This window comes from Pongo abelii, chromosome 7, assembly GCF_028885655.2.
Source record: "Pongo abelii isolate AG06213 chromosome 7, NHGRI_mPonAbe1-v2.0_pri, whole genome shotgun sequence".
In the NCBI taxonomy this organism is placed as follows: Eukaryota; Metazoa; Chordata; class Mammalia; order Primates; family Hominidae; genus Pongo; species Pongo abelii.
Genome location: NC_071992.2, coordinates 113932928 through 113959649, shown reverse-complemented (window position 1 = coordinate 113959649; position 26722 = coordinate 113932928). Strand labels below are relative to the sequence as shown.

Sequence of the window (26722 nt, the reverse complement as noted above, 5' to 3'; positions counted from 1 at the left end):
CCGCCGCGTAAGGCGCGCGCAGCCATTCTAGCTAGCGGTACCAATAGCAACGGGCAGCGGCCCCCCGCTTTTGCTCCGCCCCTTCTGCTTGCTATCTGTTTCCGCTTCCGGTCCTGCAGTTCCGGCTCTGCCGTGAAGAGCTTTGCATTGTGGGAACTCTTTCCTTTCTCGTTCCCCGGCCATCTTAGCGGCTGCTGTTGGTGAGTGGGCTCCTACCGACCGAGGTTTAGGCAGCGCGGGGAGCTTTGCGGGTTGCCATTTGTGATTCCGGATCCTAAACTTCCGTCCTGTCCTCTGTCTCTTCTAGGTTGGGGGCCGTCCCGCACCTAAGGCAGGAAGATGGTGGCCGCAAAGAAGACGGTGAGTGAGGCGGGCCAGGCCCGGAAGCCGATTCACGTGGAGAGATGTCTCGGCCAGGGCGGGCAGATGTGAGCCCACTGGGATGACAGCATGCTTGCTGGCATTTGGAGGGCCCCAGAGGGAATCCCAGTGGCCCTCTCAATGACTTGGGGTCCTCGACTTCGGAAGTTTAAGGGGCTCGGCTTCAAAAAGCTGGGTCCGGTTTTGAGGTGGTTGCACGCGAGGCCCTTAGGTCCGTATTTAATGTTTGCTTTGTAGAAAAAGTCGCTGGAGTCGATCAACTCTAGGCTCCAACTCGTTATGAAAAGTGGGAAGTACGTCCTGGGGTACAAGCAGACTCTGAAGATGATCAGACAAGGCAAAGCGAAATTGGTCATTCTCGCTAACAACTGCCCAGCTTTGAGGTAATCGAAGAAACTGAACGGGCGTCGCCTACCGCGAATTCATCGTGAACGAATATACAGGAGTGTAAACTTGTAATCTGAGTACCATGAAACTCGAACACTTGCAGGATAATTACGGTAGCGATTGTGGTGTTTGGCCCTTCATTCCCGTCTCCCCCACCCACCCCCAAATCATGTGCTCCCCTTCTGTGAGCTTATTTTTGGGGGAGAAATGTGTGTGTGGCAGGAGTGAAAACAGAACATCGCGGTTTAATGGAAGCAGACACATTGTTTTTTCCATGTATTTTGTGTCCTGCTTTTTTGGTTCTTTTAGCTTTGAGGTGCTTTAATGACGCTTCATTGTGTGAACTTGTTTTAGTGTCAGAAAACTAGGTAAGAAAAGTTGAGGCTGGGCTATGGAGTTGCAGGCTATCATAGAATCACCTAGTTTAGCCCACTAAATCAGTTCTGAGTCAAGGTTTATGCTTGACTCACTGTTTTGAAATTGAACTTAGGGGGTGTTGTAAATAAGCCAAAGAAACTTAGACCTTGCAGAATATAAGCTATGTGACCAAATTTTCTGTGGTGATGCATAAGCTGCTTACAGCATTTTATATAGGGTGTCTGTAGTTACTGTCAAAGCCTGGAGGGCCCTTTCTGTCTCGTCCCATGGGTTGGGCTTTTCCCTAACCATTCCTTGAAACTTTCTTTAAAGCCTGTCTTCTATAGTAGTGCTTCTGAAACATGACTGTGCAAAGGAGTCACATGGGTGATGTTAAAATGCAAGTTCTGATTTCATTGGATTTGGGATGGGGCCCGAGGTTTTTTTTTTTTTTTTAAGACAGAGTTTCGCTCTTGTCACCCAGGCTGGAGTGCAAGTGGTACAATCTAAGCTCACTGCAACCTCCGCCTCCCAGGTTCAAGCAATTCTCCTGCTTCACCCTCCCGAGTAGCTGGGATTACAGGCACCCGCCACCACGCCTGGCTAATTTTTGTATTTTTAGTAGAGATGGGGTTTCGCCACGTTGGCCAGGCTGGTCTCGAACTTGTGACCTTAGGTGATCCACCCACCTCGGCCTCCCAAACTGCTGAGATTACAGGTGTGAGCTACTGTGCCCGGCTTGAGGTACTTTTTTAACTAGTACATTGTAGCACTATTGCTGGTATGTGGATCCACATAATTTGAGTGGCAAGATAGTATAGGACTCCTTTCCGATTCCTAAAACCATTAGTATCTACTAAATTGACGCTGAAATTTTGTATTTTTAGTAGAGACAGGGTTTCACCGTGTTGGCCAGGCTGGTCTGACACTCCTGACTTCAAGTGATCCGGCCTCCCAAAGTGTTGGGATTACACGCGTGAGGCCAGAAATTTTAACTCTAAAACGGTATCACTCCCCATCTAGAATTCTGGGCACTGGGGGGATAGTGATAGAAATGGCTTATCTTTTAAAGGTTTAGATTCTGGATCCTCCACTTACTATTCTGTGGCTCAGTTTCATTAGATTAAAAAAAAAAAAAAAGAATAGGGCTGTGTGCCGTGGCTCACACCTGTAATCCCAGCACTTTGGGAGGCTGAGGCGGGCAGATCCCTTGAGGTCAGGAGTTCGAGACCAGCCTGGCCAACATGGTAAAACCCTGTCTACCAAAAATATAAAAAATTAGCTGGGTGTGGTGGTGCACGCCTGTAATCCCAGCTACTTGAGAGGCTGAGGCAGGAGAATCACTTGAACTCAGGAGGTGGAAGTTGCAGTGAGCCGAGATCGTGGCACTGCACGATGTGCCTGAGTGACAGAATGAGATTCCATCTCAAAAAAAAAAAAAAGAGTACATAATACCTACTTTAGAGATAGTCATGGAAATATAAAGTATGTGGCCCTTATTAATGCTACATAATGCTTTGCTTTCGTTTATTTGCATCTTACCCTCTTCCGTGAGTATTGATACTGTCTTACACATAGTAGGGGTTGAGTAGATATTTGCTGGTTGCCCCTTCACTTGCAAGGGATACATACAAATGTTGGTTTGTATTGGATAATGAATATGATGTTTTTAAGAGTAATGTATGATTTTGTTACTTTTTGAAGGCCTTAGCAACATTAACACTAGTAAAAGAAGTAGTAACATTTAGTCTGTCAGTCACTTGGTATCGCATTTATTTATTTGCCCTTTTTGGTTCCCAAAGGAAATCTGAAATAGAGTACTATGCAATGTTGGCTAAAACTGGTGTCCATCACTACAGTGGCAATAATATTGAACTGGGCACAGCATGCGGAAAATACTACAGAGTGTGCACACTGGCTATCATTGATCCAGGTATGCTTTTTAAATCGTAAAGTCTTTTTTTTTTTTTTTTTTTTGCCTTTCTAATGTAATGTCTGGACAAGTATTTCTTACTACGCAAATGTCTTTGGTTCCTAAATTCAGATAGAATATGGATCTAGCAAGGCATATCCTGTGGTTGTATTTTGTAGAGAATTGGTAATGAATGCCAGTACTTTATAATTGGCTTTATTATAAGTTAAAATTTTTACTGTCAGATAATGAATTTCATTTGATGAAGTACCTACAAAATAATGACTTATAGATTTGGTAAAAGGTGAAATAAGGAGAGAATAATCTGGCAAAACAGAAGAAAGTAATTCTTGCTTCCTGAGAACAGACATGTAAAATTAGCTTGAGAAAAAAAAAGTGCCGAAAATCTACATCATTCTGTTTTCCAATTGTGAATCTTTGATTCATAGAATACTGCGAATATTCTCGCTGTTCTGATTTTGTAGTAGTCAGGACAGGCTAAACATTCGCTATATTAAGACCATGCATGTGTCCCCAAACCTAGTTATTTCCCTAGGTCTGGTTTTATAAATGCTGGTGATAAACCAATTTTATTATATGATCATTTTGTGTGATTATATAATGGCTGTGATTCTGGGTTATCTTTGGTCAACCTTAAGAAAAATGACAGTACAGCTAATGTGATAACTTTTGCAAAAAATCAGTTCTAATTTGCAGACCATTGTCTACAGAAGGGATAGCCAAAGGTAGAGAAATTTTATAGTACCAGTTGCTATTAAAAGAATTGTAAAATTACTTTTTTTTTTTTTTTTTAATATTTTTTAGGTGACTCTGACATCATCAGAAGCATGCCAGAACAGACTGGTGAAAAGTAAACCATGCAAAATTTTCCTTTAATAAAATTTGCTTGTTTTAAAAACATTGTATCTATTTCAGTATTTTTTTTTTTCTATTTTTGTTTCAGTACAATTTCCTGAAGGTTGGATTAGAGAGGATGAGGCAGATGTGGTGGCAAGACTTTTCAGTAAAGAGTTACACATCCTGGGCCAGGCGCGGTGGCTCACGCCTGTAATTCCAGCCCTTTGGGAGGCCAAGGCAGGTGGATCATGAGGTCAGGAGATGGAGACCATCCTGGCTAACACAGTGAAACCCCATCTCTACTGAAAGTACAAAAAAAATTAGCCGGGTGTGGTGGTGGGCGCCTGTAGTCCCAGCTACAGAGCTTGCAGTGAGCCGAGATCGTGCCACTTGCACTCCAGCGTGGGCGACAGAGCAAGACTCCGTCTCAAAAAAAAAAAAAAAAAAGAGTTACACATCCTGATTTCTGTTTTCCAAGGTTTTGTTGTTGTTCTGTTCTTTTTTTTGGAGAGAGTCCTGCTCTGTCGCCCAGGTTGGAGTGCAGTGGTGCAATCTTGGCTCACTGCAGCCTCTGCCTCCCAGGTTCAAGCGATTCTCCTGCCTCAGCCTTCTGAGTAACAGGGACTACAGGTGGGCGCCACCATGCCTGGCTAATTTTTTTTTTTTTTGTATTTTTAGTAGAGACGGAGTTTCACCATGTTGGCCAGGATGGTCACGATCTCCTGACCTCGTGATCCCCTGGCCTCAGCCTCTCAAAGTGCTGGGATTACAGGCGTGAGCCCTGCTCCTGGCCTAGTTTTTGTAAAGGGAGTGCACTGGGTTCCTTTCTAGTACTAGATGTTTAGGAAGCTCAAGTTTTGTAATTCCATTCTCAGGACATTGTTTGCATTTTATATTCTAGTATGCTTAGGAGGCAACAAGGTTAAATACCCAGAATTTAGCCAGAATTGCAATTTACCAAATCTGAGTAGCTAAAAAAGATTAACTGAAATGTTTCCCCATCCAAAATGCTGTCATAGGTTAAGAAAAGTTTTACTTTAATGAATAATCTTTCCTAAGGTAAGTGGTTGGTGCACTTGGACGATCTCTGAGTAATCCCAGATCATCAATAGTTAAGTCCATGTTTGCTCGAGTATGTTTTATATCATACACCTAAAAGATGTACTATGAAGTACGTTAAGTATTCACATTTTTGGAAACTATACTGCATCCCCCAAGAGTATGTCCCAGGGAATCCTTCATATGTTAACATCTTTTGGAACATTCGAAAGAATTAATTTGAGGGGAAATAATGATTTAGTTAGATACTAATTTACAGAGTTGAATGGTGCTAGTAAGGTATGCCCTATGTAGTCAGCTGGGCTTTGAGGGAGGGAGGCCACAGAAGTGTCAGAAAAGACAATGTCTTTTGGATTTTAGACTCAATCTCCTTGCTCTTTTTCTCCCTCCCCTCTTTCAGGCAAGTTTTGATGGTAGATGAGTGAGACAGTAAATGAGGATGCCTTCTAAATAGTATGCAGAAAATCAAGCATTTACTGCACTTGGAGTCAGAGGACCCCAGCTCTTAATAGCTATATAACAGCCCTGGGTGGGTCATGTTCCCAGTTTGATAGTCGGGGGTTAGGAGTTTTTTTCAAGGGAATAGCTCATGATTTTAGTCTGAAGTTAATCTGAGGTTGTGGATATATTAATACTTCGGAGAGTCTGGTTTGTAATAGTTTTACCAGTTCATTTACTCAGTATTTCTCAATTTGGGAGCACTACTGACATTGTGTAATGGGACAGTTCTTTGTTGTGGAGGGCTGTGGATTCTGCAGGTATTTTTCATTCTTGGTTTTCCTTCCATGTCATTGTAATCACCCCCAAAATCACCACATTTTTAAACTAGCTTCTCTCCTGGTTAAGAGTCACTGAATATATGAAAGATTTTAAGTGTTCTAAGGTGTTCATGTTTACATATCCAGAGGCCCGTGTGGCCAAAGTGATATAAAATATTTGAATCTTTGATAAGAATTGCTTGGTCTGACTACTGGTCTCTAATAGTGTTAGTTTGTTTTCATAGTTCAAAATGTTTCAATCTCATGGTTAAGGCTTTAGTTTGTGTGCTTATTATCTACTTGGTCAGTTTTCCCACAAGTTGACTTTTCACACTATTTGGGTTTTTCCTCCCGGTTGACTAGCTCGAATTTAATTTCTCAGGGGATGGTGACCTAAAGAATACAATATTGCAGATGTTGGTGTACCCTTTCTTTGCGTGGTTTCTGTTGTGGTTTTTTGGCTGCAGGCATTTTGGAATGATGGTTTTTTAGAAAATTTATGATTTCTAGGGCCTTCTATGTAGTTGATAATATGCTATATTTGGTTTTTGCCTTTTCATTATATGTTTTTGTGCAGTCACAACTATTCTTTCTTTCAGCAAGAAAGTTTAGAGAGACAAGAAGTTTAAAGCTATTAGACAGGAAACATTCCTTACTCATTCTGGCCTATGTTACCTTTGATTAAGTGCTCTTAAACTGCTGTCAGAGAGAAAGTGTCACTGGCCAGGAAGATCTGGGAAAGTGTAAGGTGACATTTAAAATGTTTTCTGATTATAATGAAAGCAGTGTGTTTGGGTAGCTCTAATATTCAGGGATTGTAGGAAATTGCAGCCAATTGGATTTACTCCATACCTCTACTGAACTCTTAGATATGGAAATAGAAATCTCAAGAGGCTGGATATTGTAGAATGTGTTAAGAATTGCAGTTGGTATGGGATGGTGGCAGGAGCAAAAGGAATGTAGAGAAGAAACCATATTTTAGGCTGATTATGAATATAACTATTAATAGTTGGGTCGTCTGGAAGATAAATTATAATCTGTGTCATGGAAAAGTTTTCCATCCCCTGTCTTCCAACTACCAACTACTCCTTAGACTTGCTGCTCCCTTCACCTGCAGTGGAATCTGGTTTCCTTCCTCCACTCCTCCCTTTTCTGGGCTTACCTGTGCTTGTTCTGAGGGTAAGCCTAGCACCCAGTCTAAAACAGGTATTTCTGAGTTACCTTAGAACCTTTTTATATGGCATTGATTACCTCTCTCTAACTAAGGTTCTACAGGACAAGGACTCAAGGTATTCAACTTTGTGTCACTTATCAAAAATTAGAGTGGATAATGACTACTAGGGCTTAAACATTTACTTAATTCTCTTATTGATACACTTGTGACTTTCTAGTTCAGAATTTTGTTAATAGTAGTTCTTAAATTTCTTATGCATTTACCATTATTTAATTTACTACTGCCTGTTTGCTTCAAAAGATAGTTTAGGGGTGGGAATCTACCAGATTACTTTCCTCAGGTTAGCAAAGAATTTATTCTGTCTTTTCATTTACTCAACATACACTTAGCTCAGCACCATCTTTGTGTCCAATACTCTTGGCTGCTAAAGAGTAAAAATATAATAGTTAATACTGAGCATTTAAAATGTTTTAGAGTCCAGCACTGTGGCTTACACCTGTAATCTCAGCACTTGTGGAGGCTGAGGCAGGAGGATCACTTAAGGCCAGGAGTTTGAGACCAGCCTGGACAACTTAATGAGACCCCATCTCTACAAAAAAAGTTAAAAACATTAGCCCATTGTGGTGGCACAGGCCTATGGTGCCAGCTACTCAGGTGGCTGAGGCAGGAAGATTGCTTGAACCCAAGAGGTTGAGGTTACAGTGAGCTATCGTGGTGCCACTGCACTGTAGCCTGGATGACAGAGCAAGACCCTGTCTCTAAAAATAAATAATATGGTCGGGTGTGTTGGCTCATGCCTGTAATGCCAGCCCTTTGGGAGGCTGAGGCTGACTGATCACCTGAGGTCAGGAGTTCAAGACCAGCCTGGCCACATGATGAAGCCCCTCCTCTACTAAAAATGCAAAAGTTAGCTGGGCATGGTGGCAGGTGCCTGTAATCCCAGCTACTTGGAGGCTGAGGCAGGAGAATTGCTTGAACCCGGGAGGCGGAGGTTGCGGTGAGCCAAGGTCATGCCACTGCACTCTAGCCTGGGTGAAAGAGCGAAACTCCATCTCAAAAAATAAATAATAAAAGTTTTAAGTACCTTACAAAATAGTGTATATGTTAACTCATTTAATCATCTGACCACTCAATATTATTATTAGCCTTACTTTGCAGATTAAATCCAATAAGTGATGAAAATGGAATGCAGAACCCTTACACTGAGATTTACAAGTGGCAAAAACAAGCAAAATGGAGAAATAATATTTTAGACAATCTTCAAGTTAAATATCTTGGATTAATCTGTAGCTTTTAATGCATTGGTTGGAGGCTTTTTTTTTTTTTTTTTTTTGCCATGAGGTTTTTCTTCCCCCAGGAGAAATATGTTTAATAGCTAAAATATATATATATATATTCTCATGGCAGAGAGATAAAATGTTAGGTTGAAAGGTATTTAATTGCTAAAAAGGTGGAGGCAGTCTTTTGAGCCGCTAGGTGGAGCCTGAACCCAACAGAGAGTAAAGTAGAATTGAGCCACTTTGGCAGCAATGCCAGAACTGATAGTCATGTACCTCATAATGACGTTTGGTCAGTGATGGATGGCATATACAACAGTGATCCCATAAGATTATAATAAGGCTGAAAAATTCCTTTTCTGTGTTTAGATACAACACTTACCATTGTTTTACAGTTGCCTACCGTATTCAGTAACATGATGTACAGGTTTGTAGTCTAGGGGCAATGGGGTATATAACAGCCTCGGTGTGTAGTGGGGTACCCATCTAGGTTTTTCTTTTTCTTTTTATTTTTTTTTTGGAGACGGAGTCTCGCTCTGTCCCCAGGCTGGAGTGCAGTGGCCCAATCTTGGCTCACTGCAAGCTCTCCCTCCTGGGTTCATGCCATTCTCCTGCCTCAACCTCCCGAGTAACTGGGACTACAGGCGCCCACCACCACGTCCGGCTAATTTTTTGTATTTTTAGTAGAGATGGGGTTTCACTGTGACATTTTTGATTTTGTTTTTTTAATTTTCAGGAATGGTATGCTAAACATTTTGTCATTCTTTTTAAAGTCATCTTTGTTTTGAGTTTGACCATTTATTTGTATAGATGTAGCACATTCCTGTACATGTGGTGGTGTATTTCTGTGGTATGGATTACACCAGAGTTTATCAGTTCCCCTTCTGATGATGTTTTTGTCCCTTATTTTTTACTTTTACAAAGTCTAGTAACATTCTTATGCAGGTCTCTTTGTATGTATGTGCTGAAATCAACTGAGTGCAGTTGCTAGATTTACAGGGTTGTGTGCATTTTCAGTTTTATGAGATGTCAACAGACTTACTCTACAAAGAGTGCCATTTGCATTCTTACTATAAGAACCTCACATTTCCACATCCTTACCAACACTTGTTAAAAACATACTCATTTTTGTTAGCTGATGGGTGAAAAATGGTATTGTTTTAACCTGCATTTTCCTGATTACTAATGAGATTCAGCATTTTTTCATAGGCATATTGGCCATTTCTCATACATACATATCTTCCATTTAAAGTTAAACTAAGAATTTTTGCACTGAATACCATTCTCTGAAATGGTGAATTTTAATATTGTATAAAAAATCCAACTTGTTCCACAAGTACATATGTCCTATGATTTTATGTATACATCCATATACATATATCAAGGTAAAGTCCAATACAAAAAAACAGCATTGCCTATGGCCAGTGTTCTACAGAAGTAAGACTGTGCAAACTTTATCGTATAGTCAAATGAGATTGCAACACTAAGGCAGGACGAGGCAGAAGCAAGTTGTGTCCACAGTGTATTACAAAATACCTTGCATAGCTTATTCATTCTCACCTGGTAGACTCATCTTAGAATTCTGAAGGATTTTTTTCCTAGATAAATTTATACAAGTTAGTGTATACTTCTTGTCTTTGTTCTGTGGCAAACCAGCTTTCTCAGTACTGATTGTTTTACTTCACAACATTATTGATTTAACAATAGCCTGAGCTTTGGGGCTCTGCACTGCTTTCATTGTAATCCTCGATACAATGACTACAAATGTGTCGCGATTTCTAATCTTCATCTGTATCTCAGGCGATTTTCCAGGGCTTCCATTCTCTGTGTCATTTCTTCTAGTAAATCTCAAATTAAGGAAGATGAAGAATTGTCTATTTTTATTTACATTTAAATATAACTTGATTTATCCACGTAAAATTTTGGCTTCTGAAATATAAAAGGTTTTGGGTTTTTTTTCCATTTCTGTCAAGTATTTTAAAACCCTGACTTGTAAATTTGTAGAACTCATTTAACACATTCTGTCAAGACAAATATTTTGGGTTTTTTTTTTTTTTTTTTAACGTCATCAAAGCCAGATGGCTCAGTGTGAATTTGTCTTTTTAATTTTAATTTTATTTATTTTTGTTTTTCTTCTCTTTTTTTGAGACGGAGTTTCGCTCTTGTTGCCCAGGCTGGAGTGCAATGGCGCGATCTTGGCTCACTGCAACCTCCGCCTCCTGGGTTCAAGCGATTCTCCTGCCTCAGCCTCCCGAGTAGCTGGGATTACAGGCATGCACCTCCACGCCCGGCTAATTTTGTATTTTTAGTAGAGACGGGGTTTCTCCATGTTGGCCAGGCTAGTCTCGAACTCCCCACCTCAGGTGATCTGCCTGCCTCGGCCTCCCAAAGTGCTGGGATTACAGGCGTGAGCCACCATGCCCGACCTTATTTATTTTATTTATTATTTTTTAGAGACAAGGCCTCACTATGTTGCCCAGGCTGATCTCGAACTCCTGAGCTCAAGCAAGGCCACCTCGGCCTCCCAAAGTGCTAGGATTACAGATGTGAGCCACAGCACCCAGCTGCAGTCTTTTTTTTTTTTTTTTTTAATTGTGATTCCACTTCCATCCTTAATGCTTGTAAATTAGTTTGCCATAGCACACTTCTAGGAGCCAGAATTGATAATGTTGGGAATCTGGGGAAGAGAAGACAATGAAAGAATTCGGCCTTGGAAAGTAAGATACGAAGTCAGAAGCAAAGGGCAATAGGGAGGTTTCACCATGATGCTACATAAGGCCACAGTTTTGAGGAATTCTGACCTATGTAAAAATATGTCCTCTTTAGTCTCTTGTGAGTAGAACTTTGGGGTGGGACAGGCAAGCGAGAGGAAAAGGGCATTAGAATAGGTATTGGTCTTCCCTGTAAGCTCCTTGATACCCTCTGTCTGCCCTCTTGAGGGCAGAATGAGAGCCCATATTCATCAATTAACCACTCAGAAAGATTATTTCATTTTACTTAAGGGAGCATATTTCCAGCTTTCAGAAATGGAATTGCTCTATGCTGTTGTTCCTTATTACATAAGCCCACTGGCACAGAGATAGTTCAGAATTAAGCCATTTCCCTATAGACTAGTTGATGCACTTGAGTTATCAGCCAGCTTTAGTACGCTTACTATAATTTTAAGTTTAGAGCACTTGGCAGGGTGTTCAATATGTAAAAGCACCGAATCCTCTTTTATTATCCCCAAGCATTCCTTTTATTTGTAATATTGTTTTAATGAATCATTGGATCCTGCTGTTCCCTTGGTGGAGTGTTTGATTTTTTAGAGTGCTGATAGAGAAGATCTCTGCTGCCAAGGGGAAAAAAAGAAAAAACCACCCCTGTCCTCCAGAAACTCAACACACTGAATCTATATGTGGCTGTGGTGGTCTTTGGGGCTAAAGGAAAATTTGGAGTACTGAGTTTGAAACCTCTTCATTCTACAACATTCTTTGTCTATATTTACCGTACCTTTGATGCACTTCAGACCTCATCATGTCCTACACACCTTCCTAGCAGAGAGGGAGTTAGGCCAGTGTCTCTTTTTTCCTTACTTTGTATGCTGACCGACAGGCCTTAATATGCTAAGCCCCCGAGAACAGCCGATGGCAACTAAGTGCTTGACTGTTGCTACTAAGCTTGGCTTGTCCTTGCCTCTCAAACACCTGTCAGGCTGCTTTTTAAAGCAAAAAGCCTTTCCTGGAGTTCACTGTTCTTCGTGACTTCATGGGATTGACTTCAGTTGATAAAACCTACATAGAGTGTATGAAGTTTTGATAATATTATTTGCATTACATACAGAAGCATAATACAAGAAAAGGATATAGCGCTGTGTTAATTTTCTTACTTCTTCGTTTGCAAGGTTCTGGAACATTATAAGGTTTTCACATTTGCATTGATCGTGTTTTTCTTCCAAAGGGCTTCCTGAGAAAGCAGATGGAAAGTGTTCACCTCTAGAATCCACCAGACTTCCCAGACGCATAATAATAGGAATGAATCAGCATACGGAGGAAACCATAATGAAAGACATGTTCCACTTTTTCCATGCAGCCAGATCCAGTAAATACCAGGAAAGCGCTGTATATGCTTCCAACACTGGAAGTGGCCCTTACTGTGGATTACTGAGGAACACTACTTGAGTTTCTTTTAGTTTATGTTTTAGTTCTCATTTTACTTAAATTCTTTCGTCTGTTTTCCTCTATACTATTTCTTACTTCCTTCTTTCCTTTCCTCCTTAAAGCTAAGGTTGTTGGCAAGCTGAATGGCTGAGATCAAGTTATCTTATCGTAATATTTTACTTGGAATTACCTGAAGGTTTTGTTGAATGGGAAAGCTTTTGTGTAGACCGTAAAAGATTGTCGTCTTCAAACAGATATCTGTGTTGCACTGCAAAATTAGAACAGGAAAGTAGGTCTTGGATATTTATGGTGACTGGCTCAGATTCTGTAAAGAGAAAGAAAACTGCAGTCAAACCTGCATAATGCTTTTGGTTATGAAACAGCCGTCAGCAGAGTAAGGTACTTGGTATTTCTAGCACTTGGTACAGAGCTTTACTTTGGGACATACTGAAGCAAAAAGACTGTTACCTTCAGTGGAGTAAACATCTTTATTAAAAGAACAAAAACCAAACAACAACAACAACAAAAAAAACAAACAGCCGGGCACAGTGGCTCATGCCTGTAATCCCAGCACTTTGGGAGGCCAAGATGGGTAGATCACTTGAGGTCAGGGGTTCAAGACCAGCCTGGCCAACATGGTAAAACCCTGTCTCTACTAAAAATACAAAAATTAGCTGGGCATGGTGGTGGGCGCCCGTAATTCCAGCTACTCGGGAGACTGGGGCAGGAGAATCACTTGAGCCCAGGAGGTGGAGGTTGCAGTGAGCCGAAATCGTACCACTGCACTCCAGCCTGGGCAACAGAATGAAACTGTCTCAAAACAACAACAACAACAACAAAAACAAAAAAAACACTGTCACCTGAAACGATGCTAGTTACCAAATATGGCTTAATGTAACAGTAAATGTTAACTATCTTTTTGAGGGAAGAAAGGCCTTAATTATCATAATTTGAATATACTTACGTTCACTTCTTTACAACTTTTATCTGGAGGGAAACCATGGTAGAAGCACCCACCAAAATTTCTGAAAACACTGCCTTAAAAACTGTACCTGTTGGCTGTTGGACCCTTTTTGGCAGTTCCCCTGCTGGAGAGTCCTGTCTTCCATCGGAGTCTTCTAGAGCTGAGCAGAAAAAGATGACCAAAAGAAGTGACGGTTGTCCACAGGCATGTGTGTGTTCTTCAGGAAGCTGGTCCCAGACCACCTCCTTACCTACCTGCCATAACCTAAGGTTTTTTGGTTTTGTTTGGTAACACCAAAGATTCAAAAAAGCAGTTGGTTACCATGATACTTATGACCACTCTAGGGCAATTCTCTCTCGTAAGAGAAGCTTGGACCCCTTAAGTACATCTTAAGAATGCTCCCAAAAATGTCATGTCTAGAAAGTAGGGCAGAGAAAAAGGTGAAGTTGTTAAAGGATTTCAGTTGCAGTGGCAGCAGCTCCACTTGAGGCATTTTAACTTGAATGAAACAATCAAGAGGCAAAACATTGTCTACTCACAGAAATCTGAAAGGCCTTCCCTCCCTGTTACCCCACATCTCAAGAGTTCTTTCCCTAGAGGGGTAAGACAGAGCACTTAGACTGGGATCTAACTGGTGAACTGGGGACATGAGTACAAGGAAAAATAGGCAGAACTGCTATCTGTAAGCATATCTGGCACACTTAGTAAACTGGAGAAAAGCATGCATAACAAAATCTGAAGTCTAAAGGGCAGTCGGATATTCTGTAAACAAGTAGTCCATGCAGAAAGGCATTAATTTTAACAGTGGGCTTGGAAGAACTAGGTACGTCCCTTTACACTGCAATTATAGGTATATTCTGAAATTGCACTTCAGCTCTCCTGATTTATATAATGATTGATTTTTAGTTAAATGATCATTTCTCTAGGGTGTTTGTGAGGATGAAGCATGCTGGTGTGTCAAAACACTTATTATACTGCTTGGCACAGAGCAAGGGCTCAAACAATGGTAGCTATTACTTTTGTCTTTCCCACCTCCCCTGCTTCCCCCACCTTTTTTTTTTCTTTTTTTGAGACAGGGTCTTGCTTTGTCACCCAGGTTGGAGTGCAGTGGCGCAATCATGGCTCACTGAAGCTGTGACCTCCAGGGCTCAAACGATCCTCCCTCCTCAGTCTCCCAGGTAGCTGAGACTACAGGTGTGTGCCATCATGCCTAGCTAATTGTTAAATTTTTTTTCAGAGACAGGGTTTCACTTTGTTGCCCAAACTGGTCTTGAACTCCTGGGCTCAAGCAATCCTCCCACCGCAGCCTCCCAAAATGGTTGGGTTACAGGAGGGAACCATGGTGCCCAGCCCTTCTTCTTGTACTGTTTCTAGGCATTGCTGACCCTGCCCATGAAGGAGACACTTTTTTTGGTTGAGAATTTATCACTAAAGGTTCATGTTGGCCGGACACGGTAGCTCACGCCTGTAATCCCAGTACTTTGGGAGGCTGTGGTGGCTGGATCACTTGAGGTCAAGAGTTCGAGACCAGCCTGGCCAACATGGTGAAACCTCATCTCTACTAAAAATACAAAAATTAGCTGGGTGTGGTGGTGGTGCCTGTAATCCCAGCTTCTCGGGAGGCTGAAGCATGAGAATCACTTGAACCCAGGAGGCAGAGGTTGTAGTGAGCTGAGATTGTGCCACTGCACTCCAGCCTGAATGACAGAGTGAGACTCCATCTCAAAAAAAAAAAAAGAGTTCATGCTGCCCTGTTTGCTAAGGTCTTCGGCGTAAGCTATAGTACCTTCACAGATGCCTTTCTTGAGTTTTTCACTTATCTCATCCATTGTGCTGAAGTCTTCGGCATAGAAGAGATGCTTGGTTGTGGGCTCAGAGGCAATCTCTTGTAGTTCTTCCTCGATGGCTTTTCCTACCCCAACAGCATACATAGTGATACCTAGGGTGCAGGAAAAATTAAGAGCAAGTTAGTTAGAGTTGTGTTCCCAGGGGCTGGAAGTTGTGTGTACAGCACCCAAAGCCAGTTAGATGTTAAGTGGTATGATTTGAAGGGTCCATGCCAACCTTCCTTTTTATTTTTCTACCATTTTTATTTTGGTCCTATGAGCAAAAGGGAGGGATCCAAGAGAGAAGTGAGGCATCTGGGAGATGCTGGGGAGCTAGACTACTAACCTGTTGCTCAGCTCTGGGCTGGGCCATTTAACAAATCTGCAACTTCCCCCTGAATTAGCCTTCTGGATTCATAGAAATGAGCACTATTTTATGGCTTGCTAAATGGGAATCTCTTCTGGAAGAATTCTAAGAATCAAGTCAATTTATGACCTAATAACCTAGTTTCTACTCAAAGCTACAGGATAGGAAATGTAAGTGACCTGAGGCCAAGTGAAGCTGCTTTTTGCCCACTTCTGTTAAGATGACACAACTTTGTGAGGAAGTGCTAAGCCGAAAAGGATAATCTGCAGACCACTGGAAACCCCCAAAGTCAGGAAAAAGAACAAACCCAAGATCAGCCTTAAATTTCAACAGGGATATGCGTTTGCTTTAAAAGATTTTCTTACATCAATCGTTAGACTCCTTTCCCCTATATACTCTTCATTTGAAAGTAAAACACAATAAGAATATGTTCTGCTGGAGTCCAAATTTTTTCAGCACTGATAACTTATTCTAGCTAATTTATTAGACTAGATTCTTAAAAATGTACTTAAAAATGGCTCTTCAAGACAAGGGGCAAGAGTTACGATGCCTTGTTCTGAGTCTGTGTAAGGTCAATAACCAAGTTCAGCATATTTGTCCAGGAGCCCAGTGTTTTTATGCACAACTTCCTAAAAAGGGTAACTGCTATTTTAAGATTCTGTTTGCTATACATAAGACTAGTTAAATTCATAAGAGGATGTCACCTCATATAAATCTTGTTGATTCAAGAATCAAATAAACATCAGTTTCTGCTACCACCTGTCTTTGTGTGATGTGTAGAGACATTTGAGTGGAGCAAAGGGTAAGGTGGATTAGTCTCAGTGAGATGAAAGGGCTAACCACTGTCTCTGGAGACCAAGATGCTTCCCCTAATTCTTTTTAAGAATGCAGACTAGGGGGCCTATGAGTTTGACATGAGCTCTAGCAATCTAGGCTAGTGTGAACAGCCAGTTTTACAATCTACCCAGATGATTCAGGGCAGGACACTTTGTGGCTACCACTCTTGGGCTAGAAAAAGAGGAAGGTACGCAGTATCAATAAAATGACCTCCTTCACAAAGAGAGCGAGTGAATGTCGATGTGAACCAGCCTTTCTGTGAGGAGGAACGGAGTTCACCAGTGGGACTGCCAGTACTCTCACTCCTTTCTTCATTCACTCAGCAAGTAGTTGTCACACATCTACTATGTGCCAGGCCTGATCTAGGCACTGGGTCCATAAAGTCTTAGATGAGGCCTTGATCTGTGCATACCTTATTTCCTCTTACAGGACTTGCTAAAGCAGTGTGTCCTCAACAAGTACTTTAAGAAGGCAGTTTTCAGCTGGGCGCAGTGGCTCACGCCTATAATCCTAGCACTTTGGGAGGCTGAGGTGGGTGGATCACAAGGTCAGGAGATTGAGACCATCCTGGCTAACACGGTGATACCCCGTCTCTACTAAAAATACAAAAAGTTAGCTGGGCATAGTGGCAGGTGCCTGTAGTCCCCACTACTCAGGAGGCTGAGGCAGGAGAATAGCATGAACCCGGGAGGCAGAGCTTGCAGTGAGCTGAGATTGCGCCACTGCACTCCAGCCTGGGCGACAGAGCAAGACTCCATCTCAAAAAAAAAAAAAAAAAAAAAAAAAGGCAGTTTTCAAGCAAACTACTTCACAACCTCAAGTTTGCCTATCTCCCTCAAGGAATCTAGAAACTTCACCATAAACTGTCTCTACCAATTATCCTAGCTTTTGGGTTTCCTTTAGCCAAGGGTCATATTCCTTAAGCACGCTTCACATCTGTACAACTGAAGTAACCCTCAGGTCAGCAAAACCTCAGAGAAGAGGCTGGGCTTTACTGAGCAACAATAGCTTAGAGTCATAATCTATTCCTTCATTTGATTTTCTGAAAAGCTAACTTTGCCTCCTGCAACCACAAGAGTATTATCCACCCTAGGGGCTATTGCATTTTCAGAATGCTCGCTTGAAGTATTGGTTAAAAAATACAAGAATAAATATACACAGTAAAAGTTCCCATCAGAAACAATTTAACAAGCTCTTCAGTTGATTCTAGAGCAAGCCGACCAGTGTTTCGGAACTATTGTGTATATCTAGGCGATTCTTACACTGGAGATCACACATTGGCTAGTAAATCACAGTGAGAGGATACCCGCCTGTAGTCAGCTTAGCCTAACCTTCTAGTAGCCAGACTCCTTCCTGAGCACTTTATTTAACTCCTGTGGGGTCCTGTTAAGGCCTCTAGGTGGCAGGGTAGTAAAGGTGTATAATGGCAGTTGCCAGGAGGCCTTTCTGTACACTCAAAGAAGCTTACCCCTATGGCCAGCTGAGACCACTGAGTGAGTTTAAGAAACCTGAACCTTGAGTGGTGTAAACCGCACCTCCACCCCATATTACCGTTGGCCTTGGCTTTACTGGCCCACTCGGAGACGTCATCCTGAGCCCGTCCGTCGGTGAACACGATGGCTGCTCTGGGCACCCTTGTGGAAAGGGGCCTGGCCCCTTCTCCTTGGGTAAAACTTCTCTCAAACATGTGTTTCAGGGCCAGCCCAGTCATAGAGCCCTTTCCCATGTATTTCATGTGGGCCACGGCTTTTTTCATGTCTTTGGCTGAGTTGAAGTTTCTCAGGGTAAACTCTGTGCGGACCTGTGTGGAATACTGGAGCAGCCCCACTCGAGCGGCTTTGGGGGAAATTGTCAAGGAATCTATAATTCCAGTGACAAACTGCTTCACAACCTCAAAATTCTCTTCTCCAAGACTCTTGGATCCATCGATCACAAAGACCAGGTCAATTGGGCCTTCAGTGCATTCTATAAGAACAAAAGGAAAGTTGACATAGTTGGATAAGAAATCATTTATGCACAAGAGTAGAATAAAATGATGCTTCAATTGGAGGCATAACCACTTTGGGGAACGAGTTTTGTTCTTTAGATAATACACAGGACAGATGAGTTGTTGGGAGGGCCACAAGCAACAATAATTTTCACATATACTTTTATGGTTGGCTTGTCATATTGATAAAAATAGTATTTTTTCACAAGCAAAATGGCAGATGTACAATTGTCTAGGAAACCAAGTCTACATTGTACCCTGGAACACTGACAGGTCTGGGAGGAGCTGGGTGTAGAGTACACTGAAGGGTCTTAACAATACCCAAAAGACTCCTAGAACTTTACTCTAGGAGGGTGACATCACCCTAGTGCTGGCATTCTGACAGTCAATGGAGAAAGAGATTTCTTCAGCTCAGCCATCACCTCTGCCAGGGAGCCTTCCTAGTAACTCAGCTTGTGTTGCTTTCTATATACCCCTAACACTACTAATTTATTCAACCAAAAATTTATTGAGGACCTGCTTTGTACAAGGCCGTGGGCATAGCAGGATTGCAATAGTGACCAAGACACAATCCCTAACACCAAGTTGCATACAATCTAATGTACTCTATATAGTGTTCCACATTGTACAATAATTATTTAATGATGTGTTACCTCCTCCAGTCTGTGAGTTCCTCCTCAGCAGGGACTGTGTTTCATTCATATTTGTGCCCCACCCCCCAATACTTGGCACAAAAAAAGTGTTCAGTAAATGTGTGGTGACAGACTAAGTGAATGAGGTGATGTTCATTGGGTAGCACACCTGTAAGTACCCTACTGACCTATTAAAGCTTACAAAATAATTAGCCTTGGTGCGGTGGCTCACGCCTATAATCCCCAGCGCTTTGGGAGGCTGAGGCAGGAGGATGGCTTGAGCACAGGAGTTCAAGAACACCCTGGGCAACAGAGTGACTGTCTCTCTTAAAAAAAGAAAAATTAGCTGGGCATGGTAGTGCATGCCTGTAGCCCTAGCTACTTGTGAGGCTGAGGCAGAAGGATTACTGGATCCCAAGAATTATAGGTTGCAGTGAGCTATGATTGTGCCACTGCACTCCAGTCTGGGTGACAGAGCAAGACCTTGCATCTCTCCGTAAAAAAAAAAAAAATTAAAAAAAAAATTATCACCATAAATTCTTTACACAGAAGCTTTTCAGGCTCTTTTTTTTTTTTTTTTTGAGATTGAGTCTTGCTCTGTCACCCAGGCTGAATTGCAATGGTGTAATCTTGGCTCACTGCAACCTCCACTTCCTGGGTTCAAGTGATTCTCCTGCCTCAGCCTCCCAAGTAGCCGGGATTACAAGCACACGCTACCATGCCTGGCTAGTTTTTTGTATTTTTAGTAGAGACGGGGTTTTGCCATGTTGGCTAGGCTGGTCTTGAACTCCTGACCTCAGGTGATTCACCCGCCTTGGCCTCCCAAAGTGCTGGGATTACAGGCATGAGCCACTGCACCTGGTCTCAGGCAACTATTAATAGATGGTCGATAGTAAGCAGAAATAAAAGCTTTATGTTAAGCAATTTGGGTGTGGAGAGGCTTTTTGTTATTTAGGACTGCAAAAGAAAAATGGGCAGATCCAAAATGGATTATCTTATTTCTTCTTCTTTTTTGAGACAGAGTCTTGCTGTGTCGCCCAGGCTAGAGTACAATGGTGCGATCTTGGCTTACTGCAACTTCTGCCTCCTGGGTTCAAGCGATTCTCTTGCCTCAGCCTCCCAAGTGGCTGGGATTACAGGCAAATGCCACCATGCCTGGCTAATTTTTGTATTTTTAGTAGAGACAGGGTTTCACCATCTTGGCCAAGCTGATTTCGAACTCCTGACCTTGTGATCCACCCACCTCGGCCTCCAAAATGTTGGGATTACAGGCGTGAGCCACGAGCCACCGCGCTGGGCCAGATGATCTCATTTCAAACAATCCACAATCTGTGATAAACATTCTATTTTATATATCAAGCAGCTGTCTAATCTTTCAAAGTGAGGCACAACAATATAAGCATGTAGAGACACACGCATGCAAAACCATTTCTATGCCTGGCCAGTATAACATGCTTAACATCATAGTGTGTGTGGTGTGTATGTGTGTGTGTGCGTGTGCACACACATGTTGGGGGATTGGGTTCTTCTGTTTCTCCATTAAGTGCTTTTCCTCATCACTCAACCTATTGATCTTTTATTAGTGAAAGAGGAAAAGGCCAACTCAAAGCTTCATTTATATTCATAGTCTGTTCCTGAGTGAACCAAAAAAAGACTTAGGCAGCATGCATGTGGCTCTTCAGCAGATTTCAAAAATACTGAAATAATTTTCCAGCAGTGAGTCTGTTTTCTCCTCCTTTCTGTACACATTTTTCTTACAGAACAAAACTAGCACTTGCAACCCCCACACACAGAATGGCGTCCAGAAGCCTTCTCCAGGAAACACAAAACAAGGTAGAGTGGAAAAGCATCAGGGAGAGCAGGGCCCAGGTATTTGCTTTCAGACACAGGAAGGACAGCCCCACTTGTTAGCTATTTTTTTGCCAGAGGGTAATTCCCACTTCTCTTGGGCATTTTCTTTTTGGTAGTTAAGTTGATAAGATTGGAATGGAGCTGTGACTTGCTTTCAGAACGTAATTTTCAGAACGTTCTAGAACTTCAGGCATGGATAAGCCCTTTAAAGATCATCTACTCCAGCCCTGCTGTTGCTTACATCCTCTTTACAACATCCTCACCCAGTGACCATTCGACCTGGGCCTCAACGCCTCTCCTGATGAGGAATTTGTCACCTTACCACGAAAGCCCCATCTTTGGACAGCTCTGCTGTTGATGATTACAATAGTGATCATTTTGTTTGTTTGTTTGTTGTTGTTGTTTGAGATGGCATCTCGCTCTCTCGCCCAGGCTGGAGTGCAGTGGCGCGATCTTGGCTCACTGCTGCCTCTGCCTCCTGGGTTCAAGTGATTCTCCTGCCTCAGCCTCCCAAGTAGCCAGAGCCACAGGCACGCGCTACCACACCCGGCCACTTTTTGTATTTTTATTAGAGACAGGGTTTCTCCATGTTGGCCAGGCTGGTCTTGAACTCCTGACCTCAGGTGATCCGCCCGCTTCGGCCTCTCAAGCTGCCGGGATTAAAGGCATGAGCCACTGCACGTGGCCTGTCTGTTGTTTTTTAAATTTAATTTTATTTTAAGTTCTAGGATACATCTGCAGGACGTACAGGTTTGTTACATAGGCAAACACGTGCCATGGTGGTTTGCTGCACCTATCAGCCCATCACCTAGGTATTAAGCTCCACATGCATTAGCTTTTTATCTTGATGTTCTCTCCCCTGACTACCCCCAACAGGCCCCAGTGTGTGTTGTTCCCCTCCCTGTGTCCATGTGTTCTCATTGTTCAGCTCCCACTTATAACTGAGAACATGCAGTGTTTGGTTTTCTGTTTCTGTGTTAGTTTGCTGAGGATGATGGCTTCCAGTTCCATCCATGTCCCTGCAAAGGACATGACCTCATTTCTTTTTATGGCCGCATAGTATTCCATGGTGTATATATATCACATTTTCCTTATCCAGTCTATCATTGATGGGCATTTTGGGTTGATTCCATGTGTTTGCTATTGTGAATCGTAATAGTGATCATTTTTTGAGCACTTATTGTGTGTGAGCACTGGGCTCAATGCCTTTATTTATTTTTTATTAAAAAAAATTTTTTTGAGACAGGGTCTTGCTGTGTCACCCAGGATAGAGTGAAGTGGCACAGTCACAACTCACTGTAGCCTCAACCTCCTGCACTCAGGTGATCCTCCCACCTCAGCCTCCCTAGTAGCTGGGACCACAGGCACGTACCACAACAACCAGCTAATTTTTCTAATTTTTGTAGAGACAGGGTTTCACCATGTTGCCCAGGCTGGTCTTGAACTCCTGAGCTCAAGCAATCCTCCCACCACAGCTTCCCAAGGTGCTGGGATTACAGGTGTGAGCCACAACACCCGGCTGTTCAGCACCTCTGGATACACGATCTAATGTATTCCTTGTGATGGCTTTGTGAGTTATTATCCTTATTTTATAGATGGGGAAACTGGGACTCAGAGAGGTTATATAATTTGTTTTTCTGTTTGTTTGTTTTTTTGAGACAGAGCCTTGCTCTGTCACCCTGGCTGGAGTGCAGTAGCACAATCTCGGCCCACTGCAACTTCCATCTCCTGGCCTCAGCCTCTTAAGTAGCTGGGATTATAGGTGCATGCCACCACACCCGGCTAAGTTTTGTATTTTATTTATTTATTTATTTTTTTTGAGACAAAAGAGTCTTCCTTTGTTGCCTAGTCTGGAGAGCAGTGGAGCAATCTCAGCTCACTGCAATCTCCGCCTCCCAGGTTCAAGCAATTCTCCTGCCTCAGCCTCTTGAGTAGCTGGGATTATAGATGCGTGCCACCACGCCTAGCTAATTTTTATATTTTTAGTAGAGACAGAGTTTTGTCATGTTGGCCAGGCTGGTCTCGAACTCCTGGTCTCAGGTGATCTGCCCGTCTTGGCCTCCCAAAGTGCTGGGATTACAGGCATTAGCCACAGCGCCCGGCCGAGGTTAAATAATTTGACCAAGGTCACACAGGTGGTATGAATCAGGGTTCAAATCCAGATCCGTCTGAGCTGAAGCTTATGCTCTGAACTAATTACGCATGCAGCTTCCCTGGTAGAAAGCTTCTTTGTCCTCGTGCTGAGCTGTAGCTTCTCCCAGTGTCCTTTCTTTCCAGGGTACGGTGAGGCAGGGTGGGGGGATCATACAAATCATGAATGAGATGACAGTCACATTGGTATTTGGTACCTCAAAATTTTTTTTCTACAAAGATCCCCAGTTTCCTAATTTTTTTCTGCTTAACATAATACTGAACTTCCTCACAAGATCATGCTGCTTAATTCTTTCTAAATCGTGTTTATCTTTTTTCTAAAAAATAATACATGCATTTGGAACAAAACTTAAATATTAGAAAAAGGGTGTGTGTATGTGTATGTGTGTGTGTATAAGGGTATACACATTAGATACGTATCTAATGGTATACACACACACATATATAGAGAAAGAGAGACTGTATGTTAGAGTGTTTTACAAAATATATCGATGGTAACATACTATAAAAAACATTCAGCACCATGCTTTTTTCTCTTAAAATATCTTGGGGATACATCCAGAGCTGCTTGTTGTTTTAACAGCTGCATCATGTTTTATTACATAGATGTGCCTTAATTTATTCAGCCAGGCTCATGGGTGATCATTTAGCTTGTTTCCAGTTTTTTGCTGCTACAAATAGTGCTGTATAAAATATCCTTGTATACATGGCTTTGTAAACATGCACATATCTGTAAGATAAACTTCTAGAACTGGATTGATAACACTGCCAAATTGCCCTCTGAAAGGTTATACCAATTCAGACACCCACTGATCCATTTATAATTCCCTACTACAATATACCTTTGCCAACATAAGGAATCAAACTTTTTGATCTCTGGTAACTAATAGGTTAAAAAAAAGGTATCACAGTTTTACTCTCTTACTATATATTTTCCTTCGTTTTTCTTTTATGGCTTTTAAATTTCATGCCATGTTTAGAAAGATCTTCTCTACTCTCAGATTAAAAAATAATTCTCTCAAGACTCTTTTTGCTCTTTTGTGTTTTTTTTTTTATGTTTAAACTGTTGATCCATCTCTTTTTTCCTAAAGTACCATGCCCAGAACTGAATGTAATTCTCCAGCACAGAGCAGAGCACAGCTCTCTCCACCTCCCTCATGCAGACATTGCTGTTCAGCCTACGATCACCCTAGCCTCTTGGCTGATAATGAATTTACTGTCAATTAAAACTGAAAGTGTTTTCACAGGTGCTGCAGTTAAGCTCTCTCTTCCCCAGTCTGTATTTGTGCATATGCATTTATATTTATGGGAGAAGCAGAGGTGAGGGATTTGTTGCCTGAAAATACTCCAAAAAGCAGTTGCTCCAAAACAAAATTAAAGCAGAGAGCCAAGTTCAGATCACTTACTCTTGCACCGTCTTCCGTCCTCAGCTAGAAGAAATCCCTCTGAGCATTTGCAGATGTAGGAATTCCCATTATTAACACAAATGTGTTCGCAGCCATGGTGGGTTGATTTGCAGACATCCTTCCCTGAGGAAAATGTAGGGAGTTGAACAATCCCATCAGTGTAGAAATGAGGTGAATTGAATAGTCATGTGAGTAGAGATTGTGGAATTAATCTCTTTTAAAGAAAATACACCTCTCTTCAAACCTCTTTCATAATGTCTTTTTCAGTCTCATACTCAGGATAGGGAAAAAGCTCCTCTCAGAAAGCTCCAGCTCCCATGAGTCTGAATGGTACGATGGGTGATTAGGTGTCCTTGACTTACTATCCTATTATTAGATGTGCTTTAGCTTCTAATTTCTTTTGCCACAGACATCCCAAACACTCCAGTTCAGATTGTCTAATGAACATTTCTCATGTGTGAGGTAATTTAAACTCTTCGAAGTACTTACAGCCCTTTAACCCTCACAACACCCTGTGAGAGAAGGAAGACAGGGATAATTATTCTCAAGGTATAAATGAAGAATTAGATCCTCAGAGAGCTTCACTGCTGCCCACGGTCATCTGACAGGTTGATGACACAGCTGTCTCCTGAGTGCTCCTCCATAGCATGAGAGCCTATGGCTCTTCCCTGTCATTAGCCCTCAAAAGGAGAGGCTTCACACAAAATTGGAATCAGTGAGAACACATCCCTCTAGGAAGCAGGAATGGTGAAATCTGATTTAGGATCAAATTCCAGAGGTAGAAGTTGTACCTTGTGTACAACTTACTGAGCAATAAATGTGTTGAATGAATAAACAGTGTGTGTGTGAGTATGCAGATGTTTGCAGAAAGAAAAGCATGAAGGCTGGGCATGGTGGTTCACACCTGTAATCCCAACACTTTGGGAGGCCGAGGCAGGCAGATCTCTTGAGCTCAGGTGTTCAAGACCAGCCTGGGCAACATGGTGAAACCATGTCTCTACAAAAAATACAAAAATTAACCAGGTGTGGTGGTGCACGCTTGTAGTCCCAGCTACTCAGGAGGCTGAGGTGGGAAGATCGCTTGAGCCCAGGAGGTGGAGGTTACAGTGAGCTAAGATAGTGCCACTACACTCCAGCCTGGATGACAGAGTGAGACCCTGTCTCAAAACAAAAACAAACAAAAAGAAAAGCATGAACAAGCAGCGCAGACCGGCACAATGGGCAGAATTATAGACAAAATCTCCACAAGAGGGCCACTGCAGTGTGAAGCTGAACCTGCAGTTGTGAGGGGAATCCCTGCAGAGTTAGGCCAGGGTACCACAGGCATCCTAGGCGTCAGTCGTTCACACAGAACTTCTTGCTAAAGGTAGGAGTCCCTCTTCCTGGAGGAAGAAGCGAGCTATTGAGATCCCTCCAACCCAGCCTTGTTGGCTTGTGGAATATCCCCAGTTATCTCAAAGGAGTCTGTGAGGAAATTCCCAAAAATCAACCTCAAAAGCAACTGAACTTATTTTGACTTAATTGAAAAAGGGTCATTTTGCCCACTGGGGCAAAGTGTCACAAAAGCAAGTAGACTTTGTCAACCACCCCTCCCCCCAAAATAGGGAATTACCAGCTCAGAATCTCATGGTGGGGAAAAATCCCTGCTCTGTACTCTCCTAATGCCCACCTCACTGAGCTCGTATGACATCCCTCTGTTCCTCTGGGTACTGTGAAGGTTAATTTGATGTGTCACTTTGGCTAGGCTATAGTGCCCAGTTGTTTGGTCAAACACCAGTCTAAATGATGCTGTGAGCTAATTTTTAGATGCAATTAACATTTAATCAGTAGACTTTGAGTGAAGCAGATCAGATCACCCTCTATAATGTAGATGGGCCTCATCCAATCACTTGAAGGCCTAAAGAGAAAAAGACCGAAGTCCTCAGAGGAAAAGGGAATTCTGCATCCAGACTACCTTCAGACAGGCTGCAGCATCAGCTCTTGCCTGGGTCTCCAGGCTGCCCTACAGATTTAGAACTTGCCAGCCCTGACAATTGTGTGAGCCAATCCCTTAAAATCAACCAATCTTTTCCTCTCTCACCATATATATATGTGTGTGTGTGTGTATGTCCATTTTTCCTGTGGAGATGATATATTAATAGAAGATAGAAACAGACCATAGTATACATAGTATACACACATATATATGTGTATATATATATATCTTCTATGATATATATAAATAGAAGACAGAACAGACCATAGAAGACATATATATATATTATATATGTCTTCTATTATATTGATATATAATAGAAGATGAAGACATACATAGAGAAGGTCTGTTTCTCTGGAGAACTCTGGGGAATACACCTTCTAATGAAACTCTCAGAGCCTGTTCTGGGTGACCTATAGAAGCA

General features: G+C 42.2%; 2 protein-coding genes and 1 non-coding gene across 6 annotated transcripts in view; 2 read left to right on the top strand and 1 right to left on the bottom strand.

Moving 5' to 3' along the window:
- The first annotated feature begins 112 nt into the window (after positions 1-112).
- RPL30 (ribosomal protein L30) lies at positions 113-3958 on the top strand. Its single transcript, XM_002819310.5, has 5 exons — positions 113-200; positions 308-360; positions 619-764; positions 2928-3058; positions 3863-3958. The coding sequence occupies exons 2-5, from the start codon at positions 340-342 to the stop codon at positions 3910-3912; spliced, it is 348 nt and encodes a 115-aa protein (XP_002819356.1). The 5' UTR covers positions 113-200; positions 308-339; the 3' UTR covers positions 3913-3958.
- On the top strand, positions 3491-3622 carry LOC112134788 (small nucleolar RNA SNORA72). The gene has a single exon (XR_002916139.1). It is a non-coding gene; the product is annotated as a small nucleolar RNA SNORA72 (small nucleolar RNA).
- A 4287-nt stretch (positions 3959-8245) lies between the features above and the next one.
- The window catches only part of MATN2 (matrilin 2), a 168407-nt gene continuing 149930 nt past the window's right edge, over positions 8246-26722 (bottom strand). For 3 of the 4 annotated variants that reach the window (XM_024250831.3, XM_063726431.1, XM_063726430.1), the window contains 7 exons: positions 24324-24446; positions 17848-18261; positions 15053-15205; positions 13355-13426; positions 12493-12627; positions 12010-12108; positions 8246-10004 (listed from right to left, as the gene is read on the bottom strand). In XM_024250831.3, coding sequence (XP_024106599.1) covers positions 9949-10004; positions 12010-12108; positions 12493-12627; positions 13355-13426; positions 15053-15205; positions 17848-18261; positions 24324-24446 — 1052 coding nt within the window. In that variant the 3' untranslated portion in view covers positions 8246-9948. The remainder of the gene's footprint in view (positions 10005-12009; positions 12109-12492; positions 12628-13354; positions 13427-15052; positions 15206-17847; positions 18262-24323; positions 24447-26722) is intronic. The other variant, XM_024250832.3, reaches the window with a different exon arrangement.

Bases quoted from the DNA above. Each gene is read 5' to 3' on its own strand.
- RPL30 (XM_002819310.5), top strand. From the start codon at position 340: ATGGTGGCCGCAAAGAAGACG. The intron at 765-2,927 runs GTAATCGAAGAA...TGGTTCCCAAAG, and splicing joins AACAACTGCCCAGCTTTGAG to GAAATCTGAAATAGAGTACT. The intron at 3,059-3,862 runs GTATGCTTTTTA...AATATTTTTTAG, and splicing joins ACTGGCTATCATTGATCCAG to GTGACTCTGACATCATCAGA.